Genomic DNA, 25,342 nt, shown 5'->3' with positions numbered 1-25,342 from the left:
CCGGGAATTAGGCCCCATCATCTGTTACTTATCTGGCCTCGAATGACTTCGATTGACACTGATCTTGAGCATCCTCTACTGTAACAGCAGAGTGCTACATCTCGCCTGCACACTCCTGGAATGAGAAATCACAGGGCCTGCTGGACTGAGACGGAGACGCTGAATCAAACTCAAAGATCTCCTTATAGGCCTGCACAAATCAGAAACCTCTCTGTCCCCAGCAAAGCTGGATGCCCATTGTAAACAGGCCTCCGCAGGAGAACTCGAGAGATGTTTCTGCATCTTTCTGACTTCATAGACTCCCTACAATGCAGAAGGGGGCCATTCGACCCATTGAGTCTGCACTGACTCTCCGACAGAGCATCCCACCAGCAGCCCCCCCGCCCCCCCATTCCCGTAACTTCACGCATTTACCCCACTCATTCCCCCTAACCTGCTCATCTTTGGACACGAAGGGGCAATTTAGCATGGCCAATCCCCCTAATCTGCACATCTTTGGACACTAAGGGGTAATTTAGCATGGCCAATCCACCTCACCTGCACATCTTTGGATACTAAGTGGCAATTTAGTAAGGCCAATCCACCTAACCTGCACATCTTTGGGCACTAAGGGGCAATTTACCATGGCCAATCCACCTAACCTGCACATCTTTGGGCACTAAGGGGCAATTTACCATGGCCAATCTACCTAACCTGCACATCTTTGGGCACTAAGGGGCAATTTACCATGGCCAATCCACCTAACCTGCACGTCTTTGCGTACTAAGGGGCAATTTAGCATGGCCAATCCACCTAACCTGCACGTCTTTGGATACTAAGGGGCAATTTAGCATGGCCAATCCACCTAACCTACACATCTTTGGACACTAAGGGGCAATTTACCATGGCCAATTCCCCTAATCTGCACATCTTTGGACACCAAGGGGCAATTTTGCATGTTCAATCTTCCCTGACAGACATCACATCTCAGTTCTGCTTGTAACCAATTGTAAGGTCCTGGGCAACTCGGATTGGTCCACTGGATCTGGTGGGTAGGAAGGGGCATGGATCCATAATGCTGGAGCCGTGCCCACTGTTTTTGTATTGTGAGGCAGCCACTGATTTAGAGGTGCCCCATTAGCTGTTCTGGGAATATCCAGAGAAAGTTCATTTCATAGCTGACAATCCATTGGCGTGTGTGTGCGTGTGCGTGTTCTGCTGCGGGGCCCCCATTCAGTAACATTTTTAAAAATTCGTTCATGGGACATGGGCGTCGCTGGCTGGGCCAGTATTTATTGCCCATCCCTAGTTGCCTGAGGGCAGTTGAGAGTCAACCACATTGCTGTGGCTCTGGAGTCACATGTAGGCCAGACCGGGTAAGGACGGCAGATTTCCTTCCCTAAAGGACATTAGTGACCCAGATGGGTTTTTCTGACAATGGTTTCATCAGTAGATTCTAAATTCCAGATATTTTTTATTGCATTCAAATTCCACCAGCTGCCCTGGCGGGATTCGAACCCGGGTCCCCAGAACATTAGCTGAGTTTCTGGGTTAATAGTCCAGTGATAATACCACTCGGCCATCACCTCCGTGGGACACCTTTACAGAACGGTTACATTTCCCAAGCTCTCAGCAGTTATAGGGCGAGTGGCCAGGTGTCCCCCAAGCAACCTCGTTACCCATGTATTCTGTGCCCAATAATGTCAAACTATCAATGATGGTCATTCCTGATGACGACCACCCCCCCGCCCACCCCCCACAAAAAAAAATCACCCTTGGCCCCTTCCGTCATTCTTTTGCTTACCCAAACAAAAACAAACTAAGCCCAAGTATCAGCATCAAGTACTCAGAATGAAGAAAGACTTGGCATTTATACAGTGCTGTTCCCATCTTCAGAACAGGGGCGGCATGGTGGCACAGTGGTTAGCACTGCTGCCTCAAAGCGCCGGGGACCCGGATTCGATTCCCGGCTTGGCTCACTGTCTGGGTGGAGTTTGCACGTTCTCCCCATGTCTGCGTGGGTTTCCTCCGGTTTCCTAATTGCCCCTGAGTGCCCAAAGATGTGTAGGTTAGGGGGATTGGCCATGCTAAATTGCCCCTTACTGTCCAAAGATGTGTAGATTAGGTGGATTGGCCATGCTAAATTGTCCCTTAGTGTCCAAAGATGTGCAGGTTCGGTGGATTGGCCATGCTAAATTGCCCCTTAGGTGTCCAAAGATGTGCAGGTTAGGTGGATTGGCCATGCTAAATTGCCCCTTAGTGTCCAAAGATGTGTAGATTAGGTGGATTGACCATGTTAAATTGCCCCTTAGTGTCCAAAGATGTGCAGGTTAGGTGGATTGGCCATGGTAAATTGTCCCTCAGTGTCCAAAGATGTGTAGGTTAGGTGGATTGGCCATGCTAAATTGTCCCTTAGTGTCCAAAGATGTGTAGGTTAGGTGGATTGACCATGCTAAATTGCCCCTTTGTGTCCAAAGATGTGTAGGTTAGGTGGATTGGCCATGCTAAATTGTCCCTTAGTGTCCAACTGTGCCTCATGAACAGCACATGGGTGCTATTGCGTTCCTCAAATAACACAGGTCAAGTAGGTTACACGTTTGAGCACATTATTCAACTGTTCGAGTTACATGTGATGGGACCTAAGCACTGGCCTCCAGGCAGAGTGTCAAATCAGAACATGTTCTACTCGTTCTAGTGATTGGTTGGAAACATCTTACCCGATACAGTTTTCTCGATGGAGCTTGCAAACTTAAACCTGCAAAAAAACAGCAAAAATGTTAAGGTCACATTTATTTCTTAAACAGTTGATCTCAAGAAGTGGGCGACTCCTAGCAAGGCTATAGTTATTGCTCATTCCTTATTGAGGGCATCAAGAGCCATCTTATTGAGGGTCATCGAGGTTTATAGCATGGAAACAGGCCCTTTGGCCCAACTTGTCCATGCTGCCCCTTTTTTTTAAACGACTAAGCTAGTCCCAATTGTCCGCATTTGGCCCATATCCCTCTATACCCATGTAACTGTCCAAATGCTTTTTAAAAGACAAAATTGTACCCGCCTCTACTACTACCTCTGGCAGCTTGTTCCAGACACTCACCACCCTCTGCATGAAAAAATTGCCCCTCTGGACCCTTTTGTGTATCTCCCCTCACCTTAAACCTATGCCCTCTAGTTTTAGACTCCCCTACCTTTGGGAAAAGATATTGACTATCTAGCTGATCTGTGCCCCTCATTATTTTATAGACCGCTGTAAGATCATCCCTCAGCCTCCTACGCTCTAGGGAAAAAAGTCCCAGTCTATCCAGCCCCTCCTTATAACTCAAACCATCAAGTCCCGGTAGCATCCCAGTGAATCCAGGAGGGTATTATTGAGGGCGTGAAGAGGCAATCATGTGGGTATCAGTCTGGAGTTACATGCAGTCAGACTGGATAAGGCCAGCAATACTTTGCCTTTTACCTTCAACAGGTTTAGTCTGCACCTCGTCAGTAACGACACAAACTCCTGATGGTTCCCCGACACCAACTATGTCCATTGATACTCTTGTAGGTTAAACTGATAACCATTAATTGTCTTTAATAAGGCAATTAGCTTAACAATGTAATTGCCAAAGCATTCACTTGCTAATAGAAACATAGAAACTAGAAGCAGGAGGAGGCCATTCGGCCCTTCGAGCCTGCTCCGCCATTCATTATGATCATGGCTGATCATCGAATTCAATATCCTGATCCCCCCCCCCTTCCCCCCATATCCCTCGATCCCTTTAGCCCCAAGAGCGATATCTAATTTCTTCCTGAACACAACGTTTTGGCCTCAGCTACTTTCTGTGGGAGTGAATTCCACACATTCACCACCCTCTGGGTGAAGAAATTTCTCCTCACCTCAGTCCTAAAAGGTTTACCCCTTATCCTCAAACTATGACCCCTAGTTCTGGACTCCCCCCACCATCGGGAACATTCTTTCTGAATCTACCCTGTCTAACCCTGTTAGAATTTTATAAGTTTACCCCTTATCCTCAAACTATGACCCCTAGTTCTGGACTCCCCCCACCATCAGGAACATTCTTTCTGTCAGGGGGCCCAGGCTGGCACTGTCAGGGTGCCAATGCCCAGGGGGCACTCCCCCCCAGCGCCCGGCCCTCTGGGGGGGCCTCAATTGCCCCCCTTCACTCCAGCAGAGTCGGTCCACCAGCTCCCCGAAAGTGGGGGGCTACTGTCATCTACTGTCATCCCCGCTGGAGTGAAACACTCCTGGGGGTCGAGAAATGCTAGCGAGCCCGGAGACTTCAGTCCTGTGCCCACTAATCATATTCAAATGATAATTAAAATTACCATTTAAATGGTCTTTGCGCCTTCACGCCAATTTCTGGCGTGGACCTGACTCCGCCGGAGATCGGCGCTAGGGGACGCAAGTGGGGCGCGAATGCACCCATAAACGCCACGAACCGGCCGACGCGAGAATCTACCGGCCCGCTGCGCTCAAACATTAGCGTAGCAGGATGGGAGAATCGCGGCCTTGGCATTGAGAAGCTGTCTGGGCCCGTCACATATGAACAGGAGGAGGCCATTCAGCCCCTTGTGCGTCTGTTACACAGGGACAGGAGGAGGCCATTCAGCCCCTTGTGCGTCTGTTACACAGGGACAGGAGGAGGCCATTCAGCCCCTTGTGCGTCTGTTACACAGGGACAGGAGGAGGCCATTCAGCCCCTTGTGCGTCTGTTACACAGGAACAGGAGGAGGCCATTCAGTCCCTTGTGCGTCTGTTACACAGGAACAGGAGGAGGCCATTCAGCCCCTTGTGCGTCTGTTACACAGGAACAGGAGGAGGCCATTCAGCCCCTTGTGCGTCTGTTGCACAGGGACAGGAGGAGGCCATTCAGCCCCTTGTGCGTCTGTTACACAGGGACAGGAGGAGGCCATTCAGCCCCTTGTGCGTCTGTTGCACAGGGACAGGAGGAGGCCATTCAGCCCCTTGTGCGTCTGTTACACAGGGACAGGAGGAGGCCATTCAGCCCCTTGTGCATCTGTTGCACAGGAACAGGAGGAGGCCATTCAGCCCCTTGTGCGTCTGTTACACAGGGACAGGAGGAGGCCATTCAGCCCCTTGTGCGTCTGTTACACAGGGACAGGAGGAGGCCATTCAGCCCCTTGTGCGTCTGTTACACAGGAACAGGAGGAGGCCATTCAGCCCCTTGTGCGTCTGTTACACAGGGACAGGAGGAGGCCATTCAGCCCCTTGTGCGTCTGTTACACAGGAACAGGAGGAGGCCATTCAGCCCCTTGTGCGTCTGTTACACAGGGACAGGAGGAGGCCATTCAGCCCCTTGTGCATCTGTTGCACAGGAACAGGAGGAGGCCATTCAGCCCCTTGTGCGTCTGTTGCACAGGGACAGGAGGAGGCCATTCAGCCCCTTGTGCGTCTGTTACACAGGGACAGGAGGAGGCCATTCAGCCCCCTATGCATCTGTTAAACAGGAACAGGAAGTAGAAATGGTCGAGAGCTTCAACTTTGAAGTTTCCAGATCTGTCTTCCACAACCTGTCCTGGTCCCCCCATGCCGACGCTATAGTTAAGAAAGCCCACCAACACCTCTACTTTTTCAGAAGACTAAGGAAATTTGGCATGTCCCCTACGACTCTCACCAGCCTTTACAGCTGCACCATAGAAAGCATTCTTTCTGGATGTATCACAGCTTGGTACGGCACCTGCTCTGCCCAAGACTGCAAAGAACTACAAAGGGTTGTGAACGAACCCCAGTCCATCACGCAAACCAGCCTCCCATCCATTGACTCTGTCTACACTTCCCACTGCCTCGGAAAAGCAGCCAGCATAATCAAGGACCCCACGCATTCTCTCTTCCACCTTCTTCCATCGGGAAAAAGATACAAAAGTCTGAGGTCACGTACCAACCGACTCAACAGCTTCTTCCCTGCTGCTGTCAGACTTTAGAATGGACCTACCTCGCATTAAGTTGATCTTTCTCTCCACCCTAGCTATGACTGTAACACTACATTCTGCACCCTCTCCTTTCCTTCTCCCCTATGTACTCTATGAACAGTATGCTTTGTCTGTACAGCGCGCAAGAAACAATACTTTTCACTGTATCCCAATACATGTGACAATAATAAATCAAATATTATACATCTCTAGTAACGGTTTGCATTGGTTTCTGACCTGGGATCAGGATGGTTTTTAGGGGCCGCACTTGTAGTCCTTGCGTGGGGTACTCTAAAGGTGTATTAGCTTTGGCAACGATCATAACATCAGCAGGAGAATGTGACCTGAACAAAGATCAAAGCGGACAACAAAACGAGAGACATTCAGAAAAAAAGAAAACTCGCTTTATTTGTTGCCCAATTTAGGTGCAGCTGTGGACAAGATAAACCCAGAGGACCAGCTGGTGTTTGAGTGATCGAGTGTTACATCTCTGCAACAATGATGGGCGCAGCGGAGGACAACTGTGCCTCTCTCAGGCCATGAGTTCATCACAATTCTCAACTGGCGATGTGCAACTGCAGCTGCATGCCTCTGGACTGACCCCTGGTGGCTGGAAGATGTGGAACGGCCCATTGACTGGGATGGCACATCACTGGACTACAGGGGTTGCTCCACCATTGGCGGCCATGACTTCAGCCAACAAGTCTCCTTAACTCTACAATTCCCGAGCCAATTCGCTGCCTCTCTCTCCCCCTTAAAGCCTACTTTATTTGGGGTGGGGGTGACCTCCAGCAGTTCCTTTAAAAGGACCCCTTTCAGTTAGGCCGCATGTCAATTTAGTTATCTTGAACACAGCAGGCCTCAGAAAAGCAGCCAGCATAATTAAGGACCCCACACACCCCGGACATTCTCTCTTCCACCTTCTTCCATCGGGAAAAAGATACAAAGTCTGAGGTCACGTACCAACCGACTCAAGAACAGCTTCTTCCCTGCTGCTGTCAGATTTTTGAATGGACCTACCTTGCATTAAGTTGATCTTTCTCTACACCCTATCTGTAACTGTAACACTACATTCTGCACCCTCTCCTTTCCTTCTCTCCCATGTACTCTATGAACGGTATGCTTTCTCTGTATAGCGTGCAAGAAACAATACTTTTCACTGTATCCCAATACATGTGACAATAATGCTCAATGGGGAATAAAGTTTATTAGTGTCGCAAGTAGGCTTAAATTAACACTGCAATGAAGTTACTGTGAAAATCCCCTAGTCACCACACTCCTGTTCGGGTACACTGAGGGAGAATTTTGTACGGCCAATCCACCTAACCAGCATGTCCTTCCGACTGGGAGAAAACCGGAGCACCCGGAGGAAACCCACGCAGACACGGGGAGAACGTGCAGACTCCACGCAGACAGTGACCCAAGCCGGGAATTGAACCCGGGTCCCTGGCGCCGTGAGTCAGCAGTGCTAACCACTGTGCCACTATGTCGCCCAGTGTCAACTCTTTATCTATACTAGCCAGGGACCCAGTGCCTGTTTTAGGCCACGGACCCTGGATGCCTATACTGGAGCCTATTACTAAGGGCAGGTCAGAATGTGCACTCTGTGCGTTGTCTACTGGCCAGAACAGACATTTAGGCCAACGTTACACGCGAGGTCAATGACTTCAGAGGTGTCTGTACCTTCAGGAGTACGTACCTCTGTAGAAAATGCTGGTACTCCTGTTCCCTCCTTTTCTTCAACTCCTCGCGTTCTGCCTCTTTGAAGACCTGCTCAAACTGATGGACAGACACCTGATGGAAGAGGTGTTTGGTGAATGGCAGTTTGATCATGGGCTCCTCTTTCTCACATCGGCAGCCATTCGTGGCAAGTAACCTAGGGGAAAGAGTCTGGCGTTACCAAAGTGGCGACTCGGACATGTCAGAATTCACATTTTGGACTCCTTTGCGCAAGGGCCCAAAATTAATTATTCGGAAACTTAACAACTCGCTACCCCTCCCACAGTTACTGCAAGGAGGCTCTCTTTTATCGAGTGGATTGTCATGGTCCCAGGAAAGATGATGAATGTTCTGACGACAGCGGGGATCTTTTCGCGAGATTCGCAACTCGTGTCAGGCCAATCGCGAGTCTCTGAGGCGCTTTTCTCTCACGTGTTCAGCTCCGCGCCAGAAATAGGCTGGAGCTGATTATCATCTGGAAGTGTTATGGAAATTTGCATTTCCATATGATTAGCGGGCCCGGGATGGTATTTGCCGAGCGTCTCTATCCCCCGCCCTCCCCCGCCGTGAGTGGTTCCCACCAGCGGGATTTACAACTGCTCCCCACTAATGGGGATCACGTGTCCTCGGCCTGCTAGTGGGGTCAGAGGCCATTGAGGCCCCCACCCCCTCCCCCGGGAGGTCGGGGGCAAGGGAGGGGTGCCCCTTGGGCAGCCCGGCACTGCCAGCCTGGCACCGCCCACCGGGCAGTGCCAAGGGGGCAGGGCCGACTGGGGGCGATCGCTGGGGAGGCACCCGCTGCCACTCTGCAAGTGGGAACAGTGGGGGAGGGAATGAGGATTAGGGATGGCCATGGTTGGGGGCACGGGATCGGGCTGCGCCATCAGGAAGGTGGGCGGGGGGGCAGTGGGGAGAGAGGTAGATTAGGGCTGGCCCAGGGGTGTGGTTTAGTAGGCCAGCAATTGGGGGCGGGGGGGGTCATGTAGGACAGCGATCATTGGGATTCCAGGCAAGGCCATCGATCAGAGGCCAGTGATCGGGAGGCCATGATGGGGGGGGTGCGGTTAATGCACATGCGCCGATCTCCGCTCTGACAGATGGGTGCACACGCAATGGCCCCCTCAGCACTATGCTGATTATCCTGTCAGCCTCTCGGGTGGGATGAGGTCCCACTTTTCCGGCATGAATCTCTCCGAGACACTCTGTGATGCACAGTGTCGGAGATTCATTCAGGTAAGTGCACCCAAAAAATGGGCGGGAAATTCTCCCGTTTTCCCGCCTGTTGAGCACTTAGTTTTGTTTTGGGAGAATCCCGGCCTATGACCATGAAACCATTGTCGGAAAAACCCATCTGGTTCACTAATGTCCTTTAGGGAAGGAAATCTGCCGTCCTTACCCGGTCTGGCCTACATGTGACTCCAGAGCCACAGCAATGTGGTTGACTCTCAACTGCCCTCGGGCAACTAGGGATGGGCAATAAATGCTGGCCCAGCCAGCGATGCCCATGTCCCACAAATGAATAAACAAAAAGTACTACCAAGGAGACTCTAGTTAGTGAGTGGGTTGCTGAGGAAAAAAGGTACACGGCATCTCTCGTTGAAGCAGGAAAAGAGGAGACTTACCCAGCCACTATCTCTTTGACTTTGAAGGAGATGTGGGCATATTTCTCAGACGGCTCCCAAAGTCCATGTTCCAGAAGGTTCTCTGAAATACCGGGCATCCGATACTTGACATCCACCACACGGTAAGGCTTCAGCGTCCAGAGACAAAGGAAGAAAATGCCCAGAGGCAAAGTCACAAGCAAAAGGCAGCAGAGGGGCTTCCTGACTGGACGCATGCTAGAAGCAAGAAGAAAAAAGAAATACATCTTTTTTATACCTTTAATCAGCTATTTCTTGTTTTCCGAATTCAATTGACAAAGTCTCGGGAACAATTATGCTTTGTATTGCAATATCAGCAGTTATTAGCCAGTTGCTCAGTAGAGGTTTGTGTAGATTATTGAGGGGAAACTGAGAAAAACTCCACCAGCGTTTTGTAAGTTGATATATTAGTGTCACAAGTAGGCTTACCTTAACACTGCAATGAAGTTACTATGAAAATCCCCCAGTCGCCACACTCCTGTTCGGGGACACTGAGGGAGAATTTAGCACCTAAACAGCGCATCTTTCGGACTGTGGGAGGAAACCGGAACACCCGGTGGAAACCCACGCAGACACGGGGTACAGACTCCGCACAGTGACCCAAGCCGGGAATCGAACCCGGGTCCCTGGCGCACTGAGGCAGCCATGGTGTCGCCCAGTGACTTGTTTGTGGAGGACTAAACTATTCAGTTCAAGCATCGATGAGGATTGATCCCCATTCGGTTCAGCTGTGGGAGAATCAGAGCACAATACCTCATCACTCGCCACCATTTTGGTCCCCTTTCTCAATACCTCCTTCCGATTGGATTTGATTTATTATTGTCACATGTATTGGGATACAGTGAAAAGTATTGTTTCTTGCGCACTATACAGGCAAAGCATACCATTCATAGAGTACATAGGGGAGAAGGAAAGGAGAGGGTGCAGAATGTAGTGTTACAGTCATAGCTAGGGTGTAGAGAAAGATCAACTTAATATATGAAAGGTCCATTCAAAGGTCTGACAGCAGCAGGGAAGAAGCTGTTCTTGAGTCGGTTGGTGCGTGACCTCAGACTTTTGTATCTTTTTCCCGACGGAGGAAGGTGGAAGAGAGAATGTCCGGGGTACGTGGGGTCCTTAATTATGCTGGCTGCTTTTCCGAGGCAGCGGGAAGTGTAGACAGAGTCAATGGATGGGAGGCTGGTTTGCGTGATGGACTGGGCTACATTCACGACCTTTTGTAGTTCCTTGCGGTCTTGGGCAGAGCAGGAGCCATACCAAGCTGTGATGCATACGGAAAGGATGCTTTCTATGGTGCATCTGTAAAAGTTGGTGAGAGTCATAGCGGACATGCCTGAGAAAGTAGAGGCGTTGGTGGGCTTTCTTAACTATAGTGTCGGAATGGGGGAACCAGGACAGGTTGTTGGTGATCTGGACACCTAAAAACCTGAAGCTTTCGACCATTTCTCCTTCATCCCCGTTGATGTAGACAGGGGCATGTTCTCCTTTACGCTTCCTGAAGTCGATGACAATCTCCTTTGTTTTGTTGACATTGAGGGAGAGATTATTGTTGCCGCACCAGTTCACCAGATTCTCTATCTCATTCCTGTACTCTGTCTCGTCATTGTTTTGTGGCTCAATGTTATATTTTGATCGAAGCACGTTCGGATGCTTCACCGCATTACATAAATAAAATTTGATGTTGTCGGATTCATTCCACATGGTGGCACAGTGGTTAGCACTGCTGCCTCACAGCGCCAGGGACCTGGGTTCGATTCCGGCCACGGGTCACTGTATTTGTGGAGTCTCCACTTTCTCCCTGTGTATGCGTGGGTTTCCTCCGGGTACTCCAGTTACATCCCAGACTCCAAAGGTGTGCAGGTTAGGTGGATTGGCCATGCTAAATTACCCCTTAGTGTCAGGGAGACTAACTAGGATGGATGCATAGGGTTGGGATAGGACCTGGGTGGGATTGTGGTTGGTGCAGATTCGATGGGCCAAATGGCCTCCTTCTGCACTGTAGGATTCTATGATTCCCACAGCACCCGAGACTCAAAGAACAATATAGCACAGGAACAGGCCCTTTGGCCCACCAAGCCTGCGGGATTTCTAACCCTCTGTTCGCCTCCCAAGAACATAAGAAATAGGAGCAGGAGTGGGCCATCTAGCCCCTCGAGCCTGCCCCGCCATTCAATAAGATCATGGCTGATCTGAAGTGGATCAGTTCCACTTACCCGCCTGATCCCCATAACCCCTAATTCCCTTACCGATCAGGAACCCATCTATCCGTGATTTAAACATATTCAACGAGGTAGCCTCCACCACTTCAGTGGGCAGAGAATTCCAGAGATTCACCACCCTCTGAGAGAAGAAGTTCCTCCTCAACTCTGTCCTAAACTGACCCCCCTTTATTTTGAGGCTGTGCCCTCGAGTTCTAGCTTCCTTTCAAAGTGGAAAGAATCTCTCCACCTCTACCCGATCCAGCCCCTTCATTATCTTATAGGTCTCTATAAGATCCCCCCTCAGCCTTCTAAATTCCAACGAGTACAAACCCAATCTGCTCAGTCTCTCCTCATAATCAACACCCCTCATCTCTGGTATCAACCTGGTGAACCTTCTCTGCACTCCCTCCAAGGCCAATATATCCTTCCGCAAATAAGGGGACCAATAATGCACTCCTGTTCATGTGTCTATCAGAATACACCTTGAACATTGCTAATGTTCCTGCTTCCACCACCTCCTCTGGCAGCGCGTTCCAGGCACCCACCACTCTCTGCGTGAAAAACTTCCCCCCCGCACATAAGAACATAAGAAATAGGAGCAGGAGTAGGCCATCTGGCCCTTCGAGCCTGCCCCGCCATTCAACAAGATCATGGCTGATCTGAAGCGAATCAGTTCCACTTACCCGCCTGCTCCCCATATCCCCTAACTCCCTTATCGATCAGAAAACTATCTACCCGTGATTTAAACATATTCAACGAGGAAGCCTCCACCACTTCAATGGGCAGAGAATTCCAGAGATTCACTACCCTCTGAGAGAAGAAGTTCCTCCTCAACTCAGTTCTGAACCGGCCCCCCCCTTATTTTGAGGCTGTGCCCTCTAGTTCTGGTTTCCCTTCTAAGTGGAAAGAATCTCTCCACCTCTACCCTATCCAGCCCCTTCATTATCTTATATGTCTCTATAAGATCACCCCTCATCCTTCTAAACTCCAATGAGTACAGACCCAATCTGTTTAATCTCTCCTCATAAACTACACCCCTCATCTCTGGTATCAACCTGGTGAACCTTCTCTGCACTCCCTCCAAGGCCAATATATCCTTTCGCAAATAAGGGGACCAAAACTGCACACAGTACTCCAGTTGCGGCTCACCAGTGCCTTGTACAGTTACAGCAAGACCTCCCTGCTTTTATATTCTATCCCCCTCGCGATAAAGGCCAACATTCCATTCGCCTTCTTGATCACCTGCTGCACCTGCAGACTGAGTTTTTGCGATTCGTGCACAAGGACCCCCAGGTCCCTCTGCACAGTCGCACGATGTAATTTTTCTCCATTTAAATAATATTCCAATTTACTATTATTTCTTCCAAAGTGGATAACCTCACATTTGCTAACGTTATATTCCATCTGCCAGATCCTCGCCCACTCGCTCAGCCTATCCAAATCTCTCTGCAGACTTTCCGCGTCCTCCACGCAATTCGCTTTCCCACTCACCTTCGTGTCATCAGCAAACTTGAATACCCTATATTCAGTCCCCTCCTCCAGATCATCTATGTAAATGGTAAACAATTGAGGCCCCAGCACCGATCCCTGCGGCACGCCACTGGTCACCAACTGCCAACCAGAAAAGCACCCATTTATCCCAACTCTCTGCTTCCTGTTAGATAGCCAATCCCCAATCCACGCCAACACCTTACCCCTAACTCCGTGTACCCCAATCTTCTGCAGCAACCTTTTGTGAGGCACCTTATCGAACGCCTTCTGGAAATCTAAAAACACCACATCCACCGGTTCCCCTCTGTCAACCGCACTAGTGACATCTCCATAAAAGTCCAGTAGATTCGTCAAACACGACTTTCCCTTCATGAATCCATGCTGCGTCTGCTTGATCGAACCATTCTTATTCAGGTGCTCTGTTATTTCCTCTTTAATAATGGACTCTAGCATCTTCCCAACTACGGACGTTAAGCTAACCGGCCTGTAGTTACCCGCCTTTTGTCTACTTCCTTTTTTAAACAGCGGCGTAACAGTAGCTGTTTTCCAGTCAGCCGGCACTACCCCAGAGTCCAGCGAATTTTGATAAATTACTACTAACACATCTGCTATTACCTCAGCCATTTCTTTCAGTACCCTGGGATGCATTCCATCCGGGCCCGGGGACTTGTCTACCTTCAGTCCTATTAGTCTACCAAGCACCACCTCCTTAGTAACAGTAATTGTATTAAGGACCTCCCCTCCCACCAACTCTCAATCTCTAATATTCGGCAAACTATTTGTGTCTTCCACCGTGAAGACCGACACAAAGAACTTATTTAAAGTCTCAGCCATTTCCTCGTTTCCCACTATTAAATCCCCCCCTCTCATCTTCCAAGGGTCCAACATTCACTCTAGCCACTCTATTCCTTTTTATATACTTGTAAAAACTTTTACTATCATTTTTTATATTTTGAGCTAGTTTAGTTTCATAATCTATCTTTCCTTTCTTAATCGCTTTCTTAGTCGTTCTTTGTTTTTCTTTAAAGCTTTCCCACTCCACTAATTCTCCACTATTTTTGGCCACTCTGTACGCATCTGATTTTATTTTAGTACTCTCCTTTATTTCCTTCGTTATCCACGTCCGGTTATCCTTTTTCTTACAGTCCTTCTTTATCACCGGAATATATGTTTGCTGAGTACTTAAAAAAATCTCCTTAACAATCCTCCACTGTTGCTCAGCTGTCCTACCTACCAGTCTGCTCGCCCAGTCTACATTAGCCAATTCCGCCCTCATCCTATCGTACTCCCCTCTGTTCAAGCAGAGGACACTGGTTTGGGACCCTACTTTCTCACCCTCCATCTGTATCAGAAATTCCACCATATTATGATCACTCATCCCAAGAGGATCCTTCACATCTCCCTTAAACTTTCCCCCTCTCACCTTGAACCTGTGCCCCCTTGTAATTGACACTTCCACCCGGGGGAAAAAGCCTCTGACTATCCACCCTGTCTGTGCCTCTCATCATTTTGTAGACCAGGTCTCCCCACAGCCTCCGTCTTTCCAGTGAAAACAATCCTAGTTGATTCAACCTCTCCTCATGGTCAACACCCTCGAGACCAGGCAACATCCTGGTGTCCGCTTACTATACTCAGGGTTTATGGGTGATGAGTCTTACAAAATAAAGCACTTACAGCATTAAAACTACTGCTGTCAACTACTCATTTTATTGAAAGGAGACCCAATGCTATAATCATTATGTCACCTGTAACACGATATCAGAATATAGTGTTACAGTTACAGATAGGGTGTAGAGAAAGATCAGCTTAATATTAGATTTGATTTATTATTGTCACATGTATTGAGATACAGTGAAAAGTATTGTTTCTTGCGTGTTATACAAAGCATACCGTTCATAGAGTACATAGGGGAGACGGAAAGGAGGGAGTGCAGAATAGTGTTACAGTCACAGCTTGGGTGTAGAGAAAGATCAGCTTAATATATGGTAGATCCATTCAAAAGTCTGATGGCAGCAGGGAAGAAGCTGTTCTCGAATCGGTTGGTACGTGATCTTAGACTTTTGTATCTTTTTCCCGACGGAAGAAGGTGGAAGAGAGAATGTCTGGGGTGCGTGGGGTCCTTAATTCTGCTGGCTGCTTTTCCGAGGCAGCGGGAAGTGTAGACAGAGTCAATGGATGGGAGGCTGGTTTGCGTGATGGATTGGGCTACATTCACAACCCTTTGTAGTTCCTGGCGGCAGAGCAGGAGCCATACCAAGCTGTGATACAACCAGAAAGAATGCTTTCTATGGAGCATCTGTAAAAGTTGGTGAGAGTCGTAGCGGACATGCCAAATTTCCTTAGTCTTCTGAGAAAGTAGAGGCGTTGGTGGGCTTTCTTAACTATAGTGTCGGCATGGGGGGGACCAGGACCGAGAGATTAAAAAACCATTCATGCAGTAAACCTTTCAAACTTTTCAATGCTGTCTCTTAAACTGACTTTGTTATAAAGTCCATATAAATTACAGAATATACCTATCTCCCCTTTCTCACCTGAAGGTTCTAACTGTTTCTATATTTATTAGTGTGGGTGACACAGTGGCACAGTGGTTAGCACTGCTGCCTCACAGCACCAGGGACCTGGGTTCGATTCCCGGCTTGGGTCACTGTCTGTGCGGAGTCTGCACATTCTCCCCGTGTCTGCGTGGGTTTCCTCTGGGTGCTCCGGTTTCCTCCCACACTCCAAAGATGTGTAGGTTAGGTGGATTGGCCATGCTAAATTGCCCCTTAGTGTCCAAAGATGTGCAGGTTAGGTGGATTGGCCATGCTAAATTGCCCCTTAGTGTCCAAAGATGTGCAGGTTCGGTGGATTCGCCATGCTAAATTGTCCCCTAGTGTCCAAAGATGTGCAGGTTAGGTGGATTGGCCATGCTAAATTGCTCCTTAGTGTCCAAAGATGTGCAGGTTAGGTGGATTGGCCATGCTAAATTGCCCCTTAGTGTCCAAAGATGTGCAGGTTCGGTGGATTCGCCATGCTAAATTGTCCCCTAGTGTCCAAAGATGTGCAGGTTAGGTGGATTGGCCATGCTAAATTGCTCCTTAGTGTCCAAAGATGTGCAGGTTAGGTGGATTGGCCGTGCTAAATTGTCCCTTAGTGTCCAAAGATGTGCAGGTTAAGTGGATTCGCCATGCTAAATTCTCCCTTCGTGTCCAAAGATGTGTAGGTTAGGTGGATTGGCCATGCTAAATTGTCCCTTAGTGTCCAAAGATGTGCAGGTTAGGTGGATTGGCCATGCTAAATTGTCCCTTAGTGTCCAAAGATGTGCAGGTTAGGTGGATTGGCCATGCTAAATTGTCCCTTAGTGTCCAAAGATGCGCAGGTTAGGTGGATTGGCCATGCTAAATTGTCCCTTAGTGTCCAAAGATGTGTAGGTTAGGTGGATTGGCCATGCTAAATTGTCCCTTAGTGTCCAAAGATGTGCAGGTTAGGTGGATTGGCCATGATAAATTCTCCCAAAGTGTACCTGAATAGTATGGTGACTAGCGAATTTTCACAGCAACTTCATTGCAGTGTTAATGTCAGCCTACTAATAATTTAAATTTTAACTTTAAGCTTAGTTATAAATGGCCCCACAGTCACCACCAACCCTTGGGTTACTTGTTGAAGTGTCCAGATGTTGTGTCAGCTGAGATGATTGAGTAACCGATGTTCCTATATATTGCTGCACCTCACAACAACTGCAGCGTAATTCACTGCTCAGTGATGGCCATGCCGTGAGCAATGACTTGTCTTCATTTTTAATTGCTAAGCTTCAAATGTAAAAACCCAAGGATCATGTCACTTCAGTTAACAGCTGTCAAGATGGATTTACAGATGGGACACTATCAGAGGAGGACAGGCGCCCTCTGAGGCAGCTTTGTCCACTTCCACATTCAGGCTCACATGACAAATCTGCTTCCCAATGTCCCATTCTGACTCATAGAAACTAGAAGCAGGAGGAGGCCATTCGGCCCTTCGATCCTGCTCCGTCCATTCATTATGATCATGGCTGATCATCAAATTCAATATCCTGATCCCCCCCCCCCCCCCATATCCCTCGATCCCTTTAGCCCCAAGAGCGATATCTAATTTCTTCTTGAAATCAAACAAGGTTTTGGCCTCAACTACTTTCTGTGGGAGTGAATTCCACACATTCACCACCCTCTGGGTGAAGAAATTTCTCCTCACCTCAGTTCTAAAAGGTTTACCCCTTATCCTCAAACTATGACCCCTAGTTCTGGACTCCCCCACCATCGGGAACATTCTTTCTGAATCTACCCTGTCTAACCCTGTTAGAATTTTATAAGTTTACCCCTTATCCTCAAACTATGACCCCTAGTTCTGGATTCCCCCACCATCAGGAACATTCTTTCTGAATCTACCCTGTCTAATCCTGTTAGAATTTTATAAATTTCTATGAGATCCCCTCTCACTCTTCTAAACTCCAGTGAATATAATCCTAACCGGCTTAGTCTCTCCTCATATGACAGACCTGCCATCCCAGGAATCAGCCTGGTAAACCTTCGCTGCGCTCCCTCTATAGCAAGGACATCCTTCCTCAGATAAGGACACCAAAACTGCACACAATACTCCAGGTGTGGCCTCACCAACGCCCTGTACAATTGCAGCAAAACATCCCTATCCCTGTACTCAAATCCTCTCGCTGTGAAGGCCAACATACCATTTGCCTTCTTTACTGCCTGCTGTACCTGCGCGCTTACTTTCAGCGACTGATGCACGAGGACTCCAAGGTCTCGCTGAGTATCCGCCTCTCTCAATTTACACCCATTCAACTAATAATCTGTCTTCCTATTATTGCTACCAAAGTGGATAACCTCACATTTATCCACATTATACTGCATCTGCCATGCAGATGCCCACACACTCAGCCTGTCCAAATCACGCTGAAGCATCTCTGCATCCTCCTCACAGCTCACCCTCCCACCCAACTTTGTATCATCTGTAAATTTAGAGATAATACATTCAGTTCCCTCTTCCAAATCATTAATATATAATGTGAACAGTTGGGGTCCTAGCACAGATCCCTGCAGAACCCCACTAGTCACTGACTGCCAATCAGAAAAAATACCCATTTATGCCAACTCTTTGCTTCCTATCTGCTAACCAGCTTTCTATCCATCTCAAGATATTACCTGCAATCCCATGTGCTTTAACTTTACATAGTAGTCAGTTCTGTGAGACCTTGTCGAAAGCCTTCTGAAAGTCTAGATAAACCACATCTACTGGTTCTCCTTGATCAACTCTGCTAGTTACATCCTCAAAAAAATCCAATCGATTCGTCAAGCATGATTTTCCTTTTGTAAATCCATGCTGACTTTGTCTGATTATACCACTGCCTTCCAAATGCTGAGTTATGAAATCCTTAATAATAGATTCCAGCAACTTCCCCAGTCCCGATGTTAGGCTCACTGGTCTATAGTTCCCTGTTTTCTCTCTACCTCTCTTTTTGAACAGCGGGCTTACATTAGCCACCCTCCAATCTGTAGGAACTATTCCAGAGTCCAAAGAATTTTGGAAAATAACCACCAATGGATCTACTATTTCCAGGGCCACTTCCTTAAGTCCTCTGGGATGAAGATTATCAGGACCTGGAGATTTATCCACCTTCAATCCCATCAATTTCCCCAAAACCATTTCTCTATTAATGCTGATTTCCTTCAGTTCCTCACTAAGACATGTTTCTCTCAACACCTCTGGTACATTATTCATATCTTCCTTTGTGAGACTGAAGCAAAGTATGAATTTAATTCCTCGGCCCTTTCTTTATTTCCCGTTATGAATTCTCCCGTTTCTGACTGTAAGGGGCCTACATTTGTTTTTGTCAATCTTTTTCTCTTTACATATCTATGGAAACCTTTACAGTCAGTTTTTATGTTCCCGACGAGCTTACTTTCATACTCTATTTTTCCCTTCTTAATCAATCCTTTGGTTCTCCTTTGCTGAATTTTGAACTGCTCCCAATCCTCAGGCTTATTCTTTTTCTTGCCAATTTCTATGCTTCTTCCTCGAATCTGATACTATCTCTAATTTCCCTTGGAAGCCATAGTTAGGCCACAATTCCCTTAGCGCTCTTGCGCCAAATAGGAATAAACACCTTCTGGAGTTCGATTCCAGAGTCCAAAGAATTTTGGAAAATAACCACCAATGGATCTACTATTTCCAGGACCACTTCCTTAAGTACTCTGGGATGAAGATTATCAGGACCTGGAAATTTATCCACCTTCAATCCCATCAATTTCCCCAAAACCATTTCTCTACTCATGCTGATTTCCTTCACTAAGACATGTTTCTCTCAGCACCTCTGGTACATTGTTCTTGTCTTGCTTTGTGAAGGCTGAAGCAAAGTATGAATTTAATTCTTCGGCCATTTCTTTATTCCCCGTTAAGACCTATTCGTTCTTTAAATGCCTGCCATTGCCTGTCCACTGTCTTTCCTTTCAGTAATGTTTCCCACTCCATCATGGCCAATTCATCCCTCATACCATCATAGTTACCTTTACTGAGATTCAGGACCCTGGACTCAGAATCAACTACATCATTATCCACCTTGACAATGAATTCTACCATACTATGGTCACTCGTCCCCAAGGGTTCTCTCACAACTAGATCGCCAACTAATCCTTTCTCATTGCACAGCACCCAGTCCAAGATGGCCGGCTCCCTTGTTGGTTCCTCAACATATTGCTCCAGAAAACCATCCCGTATCCACTCCAGAAATTCCTCTTCTTTTGTACTGTGACTAATTTGACTCTCCCAATCTATATGCAGATTAAAGTCACCCATAATCACAGATGTTTCTTTAACACATGCATCTGATTTCCTGTCTAATGCTTTTCCCAACATTACCACAACAGTTTGGTGGTCTGTATACCACCCACACCAATGTTTTTTGTCCCTTGGTGTTTCTCAACTCGACCCATACAGATTCCACATCATCTATGCTAATATCCTTCCTCAATATCGTATCAATATCATCGTTAATCAACAATGCAACTCCACCACCTTTTCCTTTCAGTCTGTCCTTCCTAAACACTGACTCGCCCTCAATGTTTAGTTCCCATCCTTGCTCACCTTGGAGCCACATTTCCGTAATGTCACCATATAGAAACATAGAAAAGCTACAGCACAAAACAGGCCCTTCGGCCCCACAAGTTCTGCCAAACATATCCCTACCTTTTAGGCCTACCGATAACCCTCCATCCTATTAAGTCCCATGTACTCATCCAGGAGTCTCTTAAAAGACCCTATTGAGTTTGCCTCCACCACCACTGACGGCAGCCGATTCCACTCGCCCACTGCCCTCTGTGTGAAAATCTTACCCCTAACATCTCCCCTGTACCTACCCCCCAGCACCTTAAACCTGTGTCCTCTCGTAGCAGCCATTTCCATCCTGGGAAAAAGCCTCTGAGAGTCCACCCGATCTATGCCTCTCAACATCTTATATACCTCTATTAGGTCTCCTCTCATCCTACGTCTCTCCAAGGAGAAAAGACCGAGCTCCCTCAGCCTATCCTCATAAGGCATGCCACTCAATCCAGGCAACATCCTTGTAAATCTCCTCTGCACCCTTTCAATCTTTTCCACATCCTTCTGAGAGTGAGGCGACCAGAATTGAGCACTGTACTCCAGGTGGGGTCTGACGAGGGTCTTATATAGCTGCATCATTATCCCCGGACTCCGAAACTCAGTCCCTCGATTGATAAAGGCCAGCACACCATACGCCTTCTTAACCACCTCCTCCACCTGCGGGGCCGATTTTAGAGTCCTATGGACCCGGACCCCAAGGTCCTTCTGATCCTCTACAGTACTAAGAGTCTTTCCCTTTATATTGTACTCCTTCATCCCATTTGACCTGCCAAAATGGACCACTACGCATTTATCTGGGTTGAAGTCCATCTGCCACTTGTACGCCCAGTCTTGCATCCTATCTATGTCCCTCTGTAACTTCTGACATCCCTCCAGACTATCCACAACCCCACCAACCTTCGTGTCGTCGGCAAACTTACCAACCCATCCCTCCACTTCCTCATCCAGGTCATTTATGAAAATGACAAACAGCAAGGGTCCCAGAACAGATCCCTGGGGCACACCACTGGTGACCGACCTCCAATTAGAAAAAGACCCATCTATACACACTCTCTGCCTCCTTTGGGCAAGCCAGTTCTGGATCCACAGGGCAGCAGCACCTTGGATCCCATGCCCTCTCATTTTTTCTCGAAGCCTTGCATGGGGGGACCTTATCGAATGCCTTGCTAAAAATCCATATAAACCACATCTACCGCCTTCCCTTCGTCAATGTATTTCGTCACATTTTCGAAGAACTCCACCAGGCTCGTAAGGCACGATCTGCCTTTGACAAAGCCATGCTGAGTATTCGTGAGCATACTAGACCTCTCTAAATGCTCATAAATCTTGTCCCTCAGGGTCTTCTCCATCAGTTTACCAACCACTGAGCTTAGATTCACCGGTCGGTAATTTCCTGGGATATCCCTATTCCCCTTCTTGAAAATAGGAACCACATCCCCCTTTGCATCTCTCTGTGCAACTGATTCAACCATTTTGTTTCGAATGTTCCGAGCATTCAGGTACTAAACCTTAAGGTGGGCACTTCTAAAATTTCTTTTCCCTTTCCTACTATTTTTTACTTAGTCCTGATCTGAGTCTAGCCCTTGATTTCTCTGCCCATCACTTTCCTTATTCTCCTTACTGTCTTTTCCTCTAGTTCTTAATTCCCCCTATTCTAAATCCTTGCAAAGGTTCCCATCCCCCTGCCATATTAGTTTAAACCCTCCCCAACCACTCTAGCAAGTACCAACCCAAGGACGTCAGTCCCGATCCTGCCCAGGTGTAGCCCATCCAGTTTGTACAGGTCCCACCTCATAGTGTCAGAGGAGTATTCTTAGTTTGCGGATCCTCCAGCAGACCAGGCACCAGATAGTGGCGATTCAAGAGTTGGGGGCCAAGGAAAAACTGTAAAATCCCACTTTGCCTGGGGCAACATAGTGCCTGTAGACAGGAAGATGATTTTTCTTTTAATTTTTACTTCATGCATAGAATTATAAAATCCCTGCAGTGCAGAAAAAGGCCATTAGGCCCATCGAGCCTGCACTGACAACAATCCCACCCAAACCCTAACCCCGTAACCCCACCTATTTACATTGCTAATCCCCCTGACACTAAGGGACAATTTAGCATGGCCAATCCACCTAACCTACACATTGTTGGACACTAAGGGACAATTTAACATGGCCAATCCACCTAACCTACACATCTTTGGACACTAAGGGACAATTTAACATGGCCAATACACCTAACCTACACATCTTTGGACACTAAGGGACAATTTAACATGGCCAATCTACTTGTGGATGTTGTCTACATGGACTTTAGTAAGGTATTTGACAAGGTCCCTCATGACAGGTTGGTGCAGAAGATTAAATCTCACAGCATCAGGGATGAACTAGCTAGATGGATTCAGAACTGGCTCGGCCATAGAAGACAGAGGGTAGCGGTGGAAGGGTGTTTTTCTGAATGGAGGTCTGTAACGCGTGGTGTTCCGCAGGGATCAGTGCTGGGACCTCTGCTGTTTGTAATATATATAATGACTTGGAAGAAAACGTAGCTGGTCTGATTAGCGAGTTTGCGGATGATACCAAGATTGGCAGAGTTACGGATAGTGACGAAGATTGTCAGAGAATACAGCAGGATATAGTTAGGCTGGAAAATTGGGCGGAGAAATGGCAGATGGAATTTAATCCGGATAAATGCAAGGTGTTGCATTTTGGTAGATCCAATCCAGGTGGGAGCTATAAAATAAATGGCAGAACCATCAGGAGTATAGACACACAGAGAGATCTGGGAGTACAGGTCCACAGATCCTTAAAAGTGGCAGCACAGGTGGAAAAGGTGGTGCAGAAACCATATGGCATGCTTGCCTTCATCGGACGGGGCATCGAGTTGGCAAATTATGTTACAGTTGTATAAAATGTTGGTTAGGCCACATTTGGAATACTGTGTCCAATTCTGGTCGTCACACTACCAGAAGGACATGGAGGCTTTGGAGGGGGTACAGAAAAGATTTACCAGGATGTTGCCTGGTATGGAGGGTATTAGCTATGAGGAGAGATTGAATAAACTGGGATTGTTCTCCCTGCAAAGACGGAGGCTGAGGGGGCGACCTGACAGAAGTTTAGAAAATTATGAGGGATATGGATAGGGTGAACAGTTGGAAGCTTTTTCCCAGGACAGAAATGACAATTACAAGGGGGCACAAGTTGAAGATAAGGGGGGAAAGGTTCAGTGGAGATGTGCGGGGGAAGTTTTTTACACAGAGGGTGGTGGGGGCCTGGAATGCGCTGCCAAGTGAGGTGGTTGAGGCAGATACGTTAGCGATATTTAAGACTTATCTGGATAGACACATGACAGGGAATAGAGGGATACAGGCGGTTGATCTAGATAGGTAAACATGGTCGGTGCAGGCTTGGAGGGCCGAAGGGCCTGTTCTGTACGGTTCTTTGTACCTAACCTGCACATCTTTGGAGTGTGGGAGGAAACCGGGGCACCCGGAGGAAACCCACACAGACACGGGAAGAATGTGCAGTGTCCACACAGACAGTGACCCGAGGCCGGGAATCGAACCCGGGTCCCTGGCGCTGTGAGGCAGCGGTGCTAACCACTGTGCCACCGTGCCACTGTTACTGTTGTTAATAAACATTCAGTCATAACTGGTAGAGCCAAGATCTGAAAGTTGCTGAGCTTGCAGAAGTACCCAGGAGATCAATCTTAACACGAGAAGTTTCCAAAATGCAAAAGAAATACAAACCCAGGCAAGCCAATAAACACAGAGTAATTGTGCTGCAGTACTCTCACTGCAGGGAGAGATTTTTCAATCCGTTCAAGAGATTGCAGATAATCCTGGCTCCACTAAAATCCCACTGCCACGCCAGTCCCAATTCCCTCCCCGTCCATCCACATGTTAGAATTGACCCGACCACTCAGTGTACACCGTCTATGTCCACCCCTGCATGGCCGGACACTGGCACAGCGCGACATGTCCACACAAACACGTGGCACACCCATGCACGCATACTTGGCACATCCAAGTCAGCACACCATAGGAACATAGAAACTGGAAGCAGGAGGAGGCCATTTGGCCCATCAAGCCTGCTCCGCCATTCATTATGATCATGGCTGATCATCAAATTCAATATCCTGATTCCCCTTTCCCCCCCATATCCCTTGGTCCCTTTCGCCCCAAGAGCGATATCTAATTTCTTCTTGAAATCACACAACGTTTTGGTCTCAACTACTTTCTGTGGGAGTGAATTCCACACATTCGGGGCGGCACGGTGGCGCAGTGGTTAGCACTGCTGCCTCACAGCGCCAGGGACCCGGGTTCGATTCCCGGCTTGGGTCACTGTCTGTGTGGAGTTTGCACGTTCTCCCCGTGTCTGCGTGGGTTTCCTCCGGGTGTCCCGGGTTTCCTCCCACACTCCAAAGAAGTGCAGGTTAGGTGGATTGGCCATGCTAAATTGCCCTTACTGTCGAAAGATGTGTAGGTTAGGTAGATTGGCCATGCTAAATTGCCCCTTAGTGTCCAAAGATGTGCAGGTTAGGTGGATTGGCCATGCTAAATTGTCCCTTAGTGTCCAAAGATGTGCAGGTTAGGTGGATTGGCCATGCTAAATTGCCCCTTAGTGTCCAAAGATGTGTAGGTTAGGTGGATTGGCCATGCTAAATTGTCCCTTAGTGTCCAAAGATGTGTAGGTTAGGGGGGATTGGCCATGCTAAATTGCCCCTTAGTGTCCAAAGATGTGCAGGTTAGGGGGATTGGCCATGCTAAATTGCCCCTTAGTGTCCAAAGATGTGTAGGTTAGGTGGATTGGCCATGCTAAATTGCCCCTTAGTGTCCAAAGATGTGCAGGTTAGGTGGATTGGCCATGCTAAATTGCCCCTTAGTGTCCAAAGATGTGTGGGTTAGGTGGATTGGCCATGCTAAATTGTCCCTTAGTGTCCAAAGATGTGTAGGTTAGGGGGATTGGCCATGCTAAATTGCCGCTTAGTGTCAGGGGGATTAGTAGGGTAAATACGTGGGGTTACGGGGATAGGGTCTTTGTGGGATTATTGTTAGTGCAGGCTCGATGGGCCAAGTGGCCTCCTTCTGCACCGTAGCGATTCTACAAACGGAGATCCAGGTACCTTTTCAACGATTTGAGCGTTTCATTCTCAACCGCCACCTTAGGCCGTGAATTCCAGACACTGAGCGGCCTCTGGTGAAAAGGTTTTTCCTCATGAACTCTTTAATCCTTCTACCAATCACCTAAAATTCTAATTGACCCCTCA

General features: G+C 47.9%; 1 protein-coding gene across 2 annotated transcripts in view; it reads right to left on the bottom strand.

The window, feature by feature from the left end:
- LOC144481890 (beta-1,4 N-acetylgalactosaminyltransferase 1-like) overlaps nucleotides 1–25,342 on the bottom strand; it is a 100,554-nt gene that overhangs the window by 54,894 nt on the left and 20,318 nt on the right. For both annotated transcript variants that reach the window (XM_078201051.1, XM_078201050.1), the window contains exons 2-5: nucleotides 9,252–9,467; nucleotides 7,610–7,786; nucleotides 6,148–6,254; nucleotides 2,697–2,734 (exon numbers count right to left, since the gene is read on the bottom strand). In XM_078201051.1, the coding sequence (XP_078057177.1) occupies nucleotides 2,697–2,734; nucleotides 6,148–6,254; nucleotides 7,610–7,786; nucleotides 9,252–9,467 (538 nt within the window). The remainder of the gene's footprint in view (nucleotides 1–2,696; nucleotides 2,735–6,147; nucleotides 6,255–7,609; nucleotides 7,787–9,251; nucleotides 9,468–25,342) is intronic.

This window comes from Mustelus asterias, chromosome X (genome assembly GCF_964213995.1).
Source record: "Mustelus asterias chromosome X, sMusAst1.hap1.1, whole genome shotgun sequence".
NCBI classification, from domain to species: Eukaryota; Metazoa; Chordata; class Chondrichthyes; order Carcharhiniformes; family Triakidae; genus Mustelus; species Mustelus asterias.
Note: the sequence above shows the minus strand (reverse complement) of the source record. Positions and strands in the feature narration are given on the sequence as shown.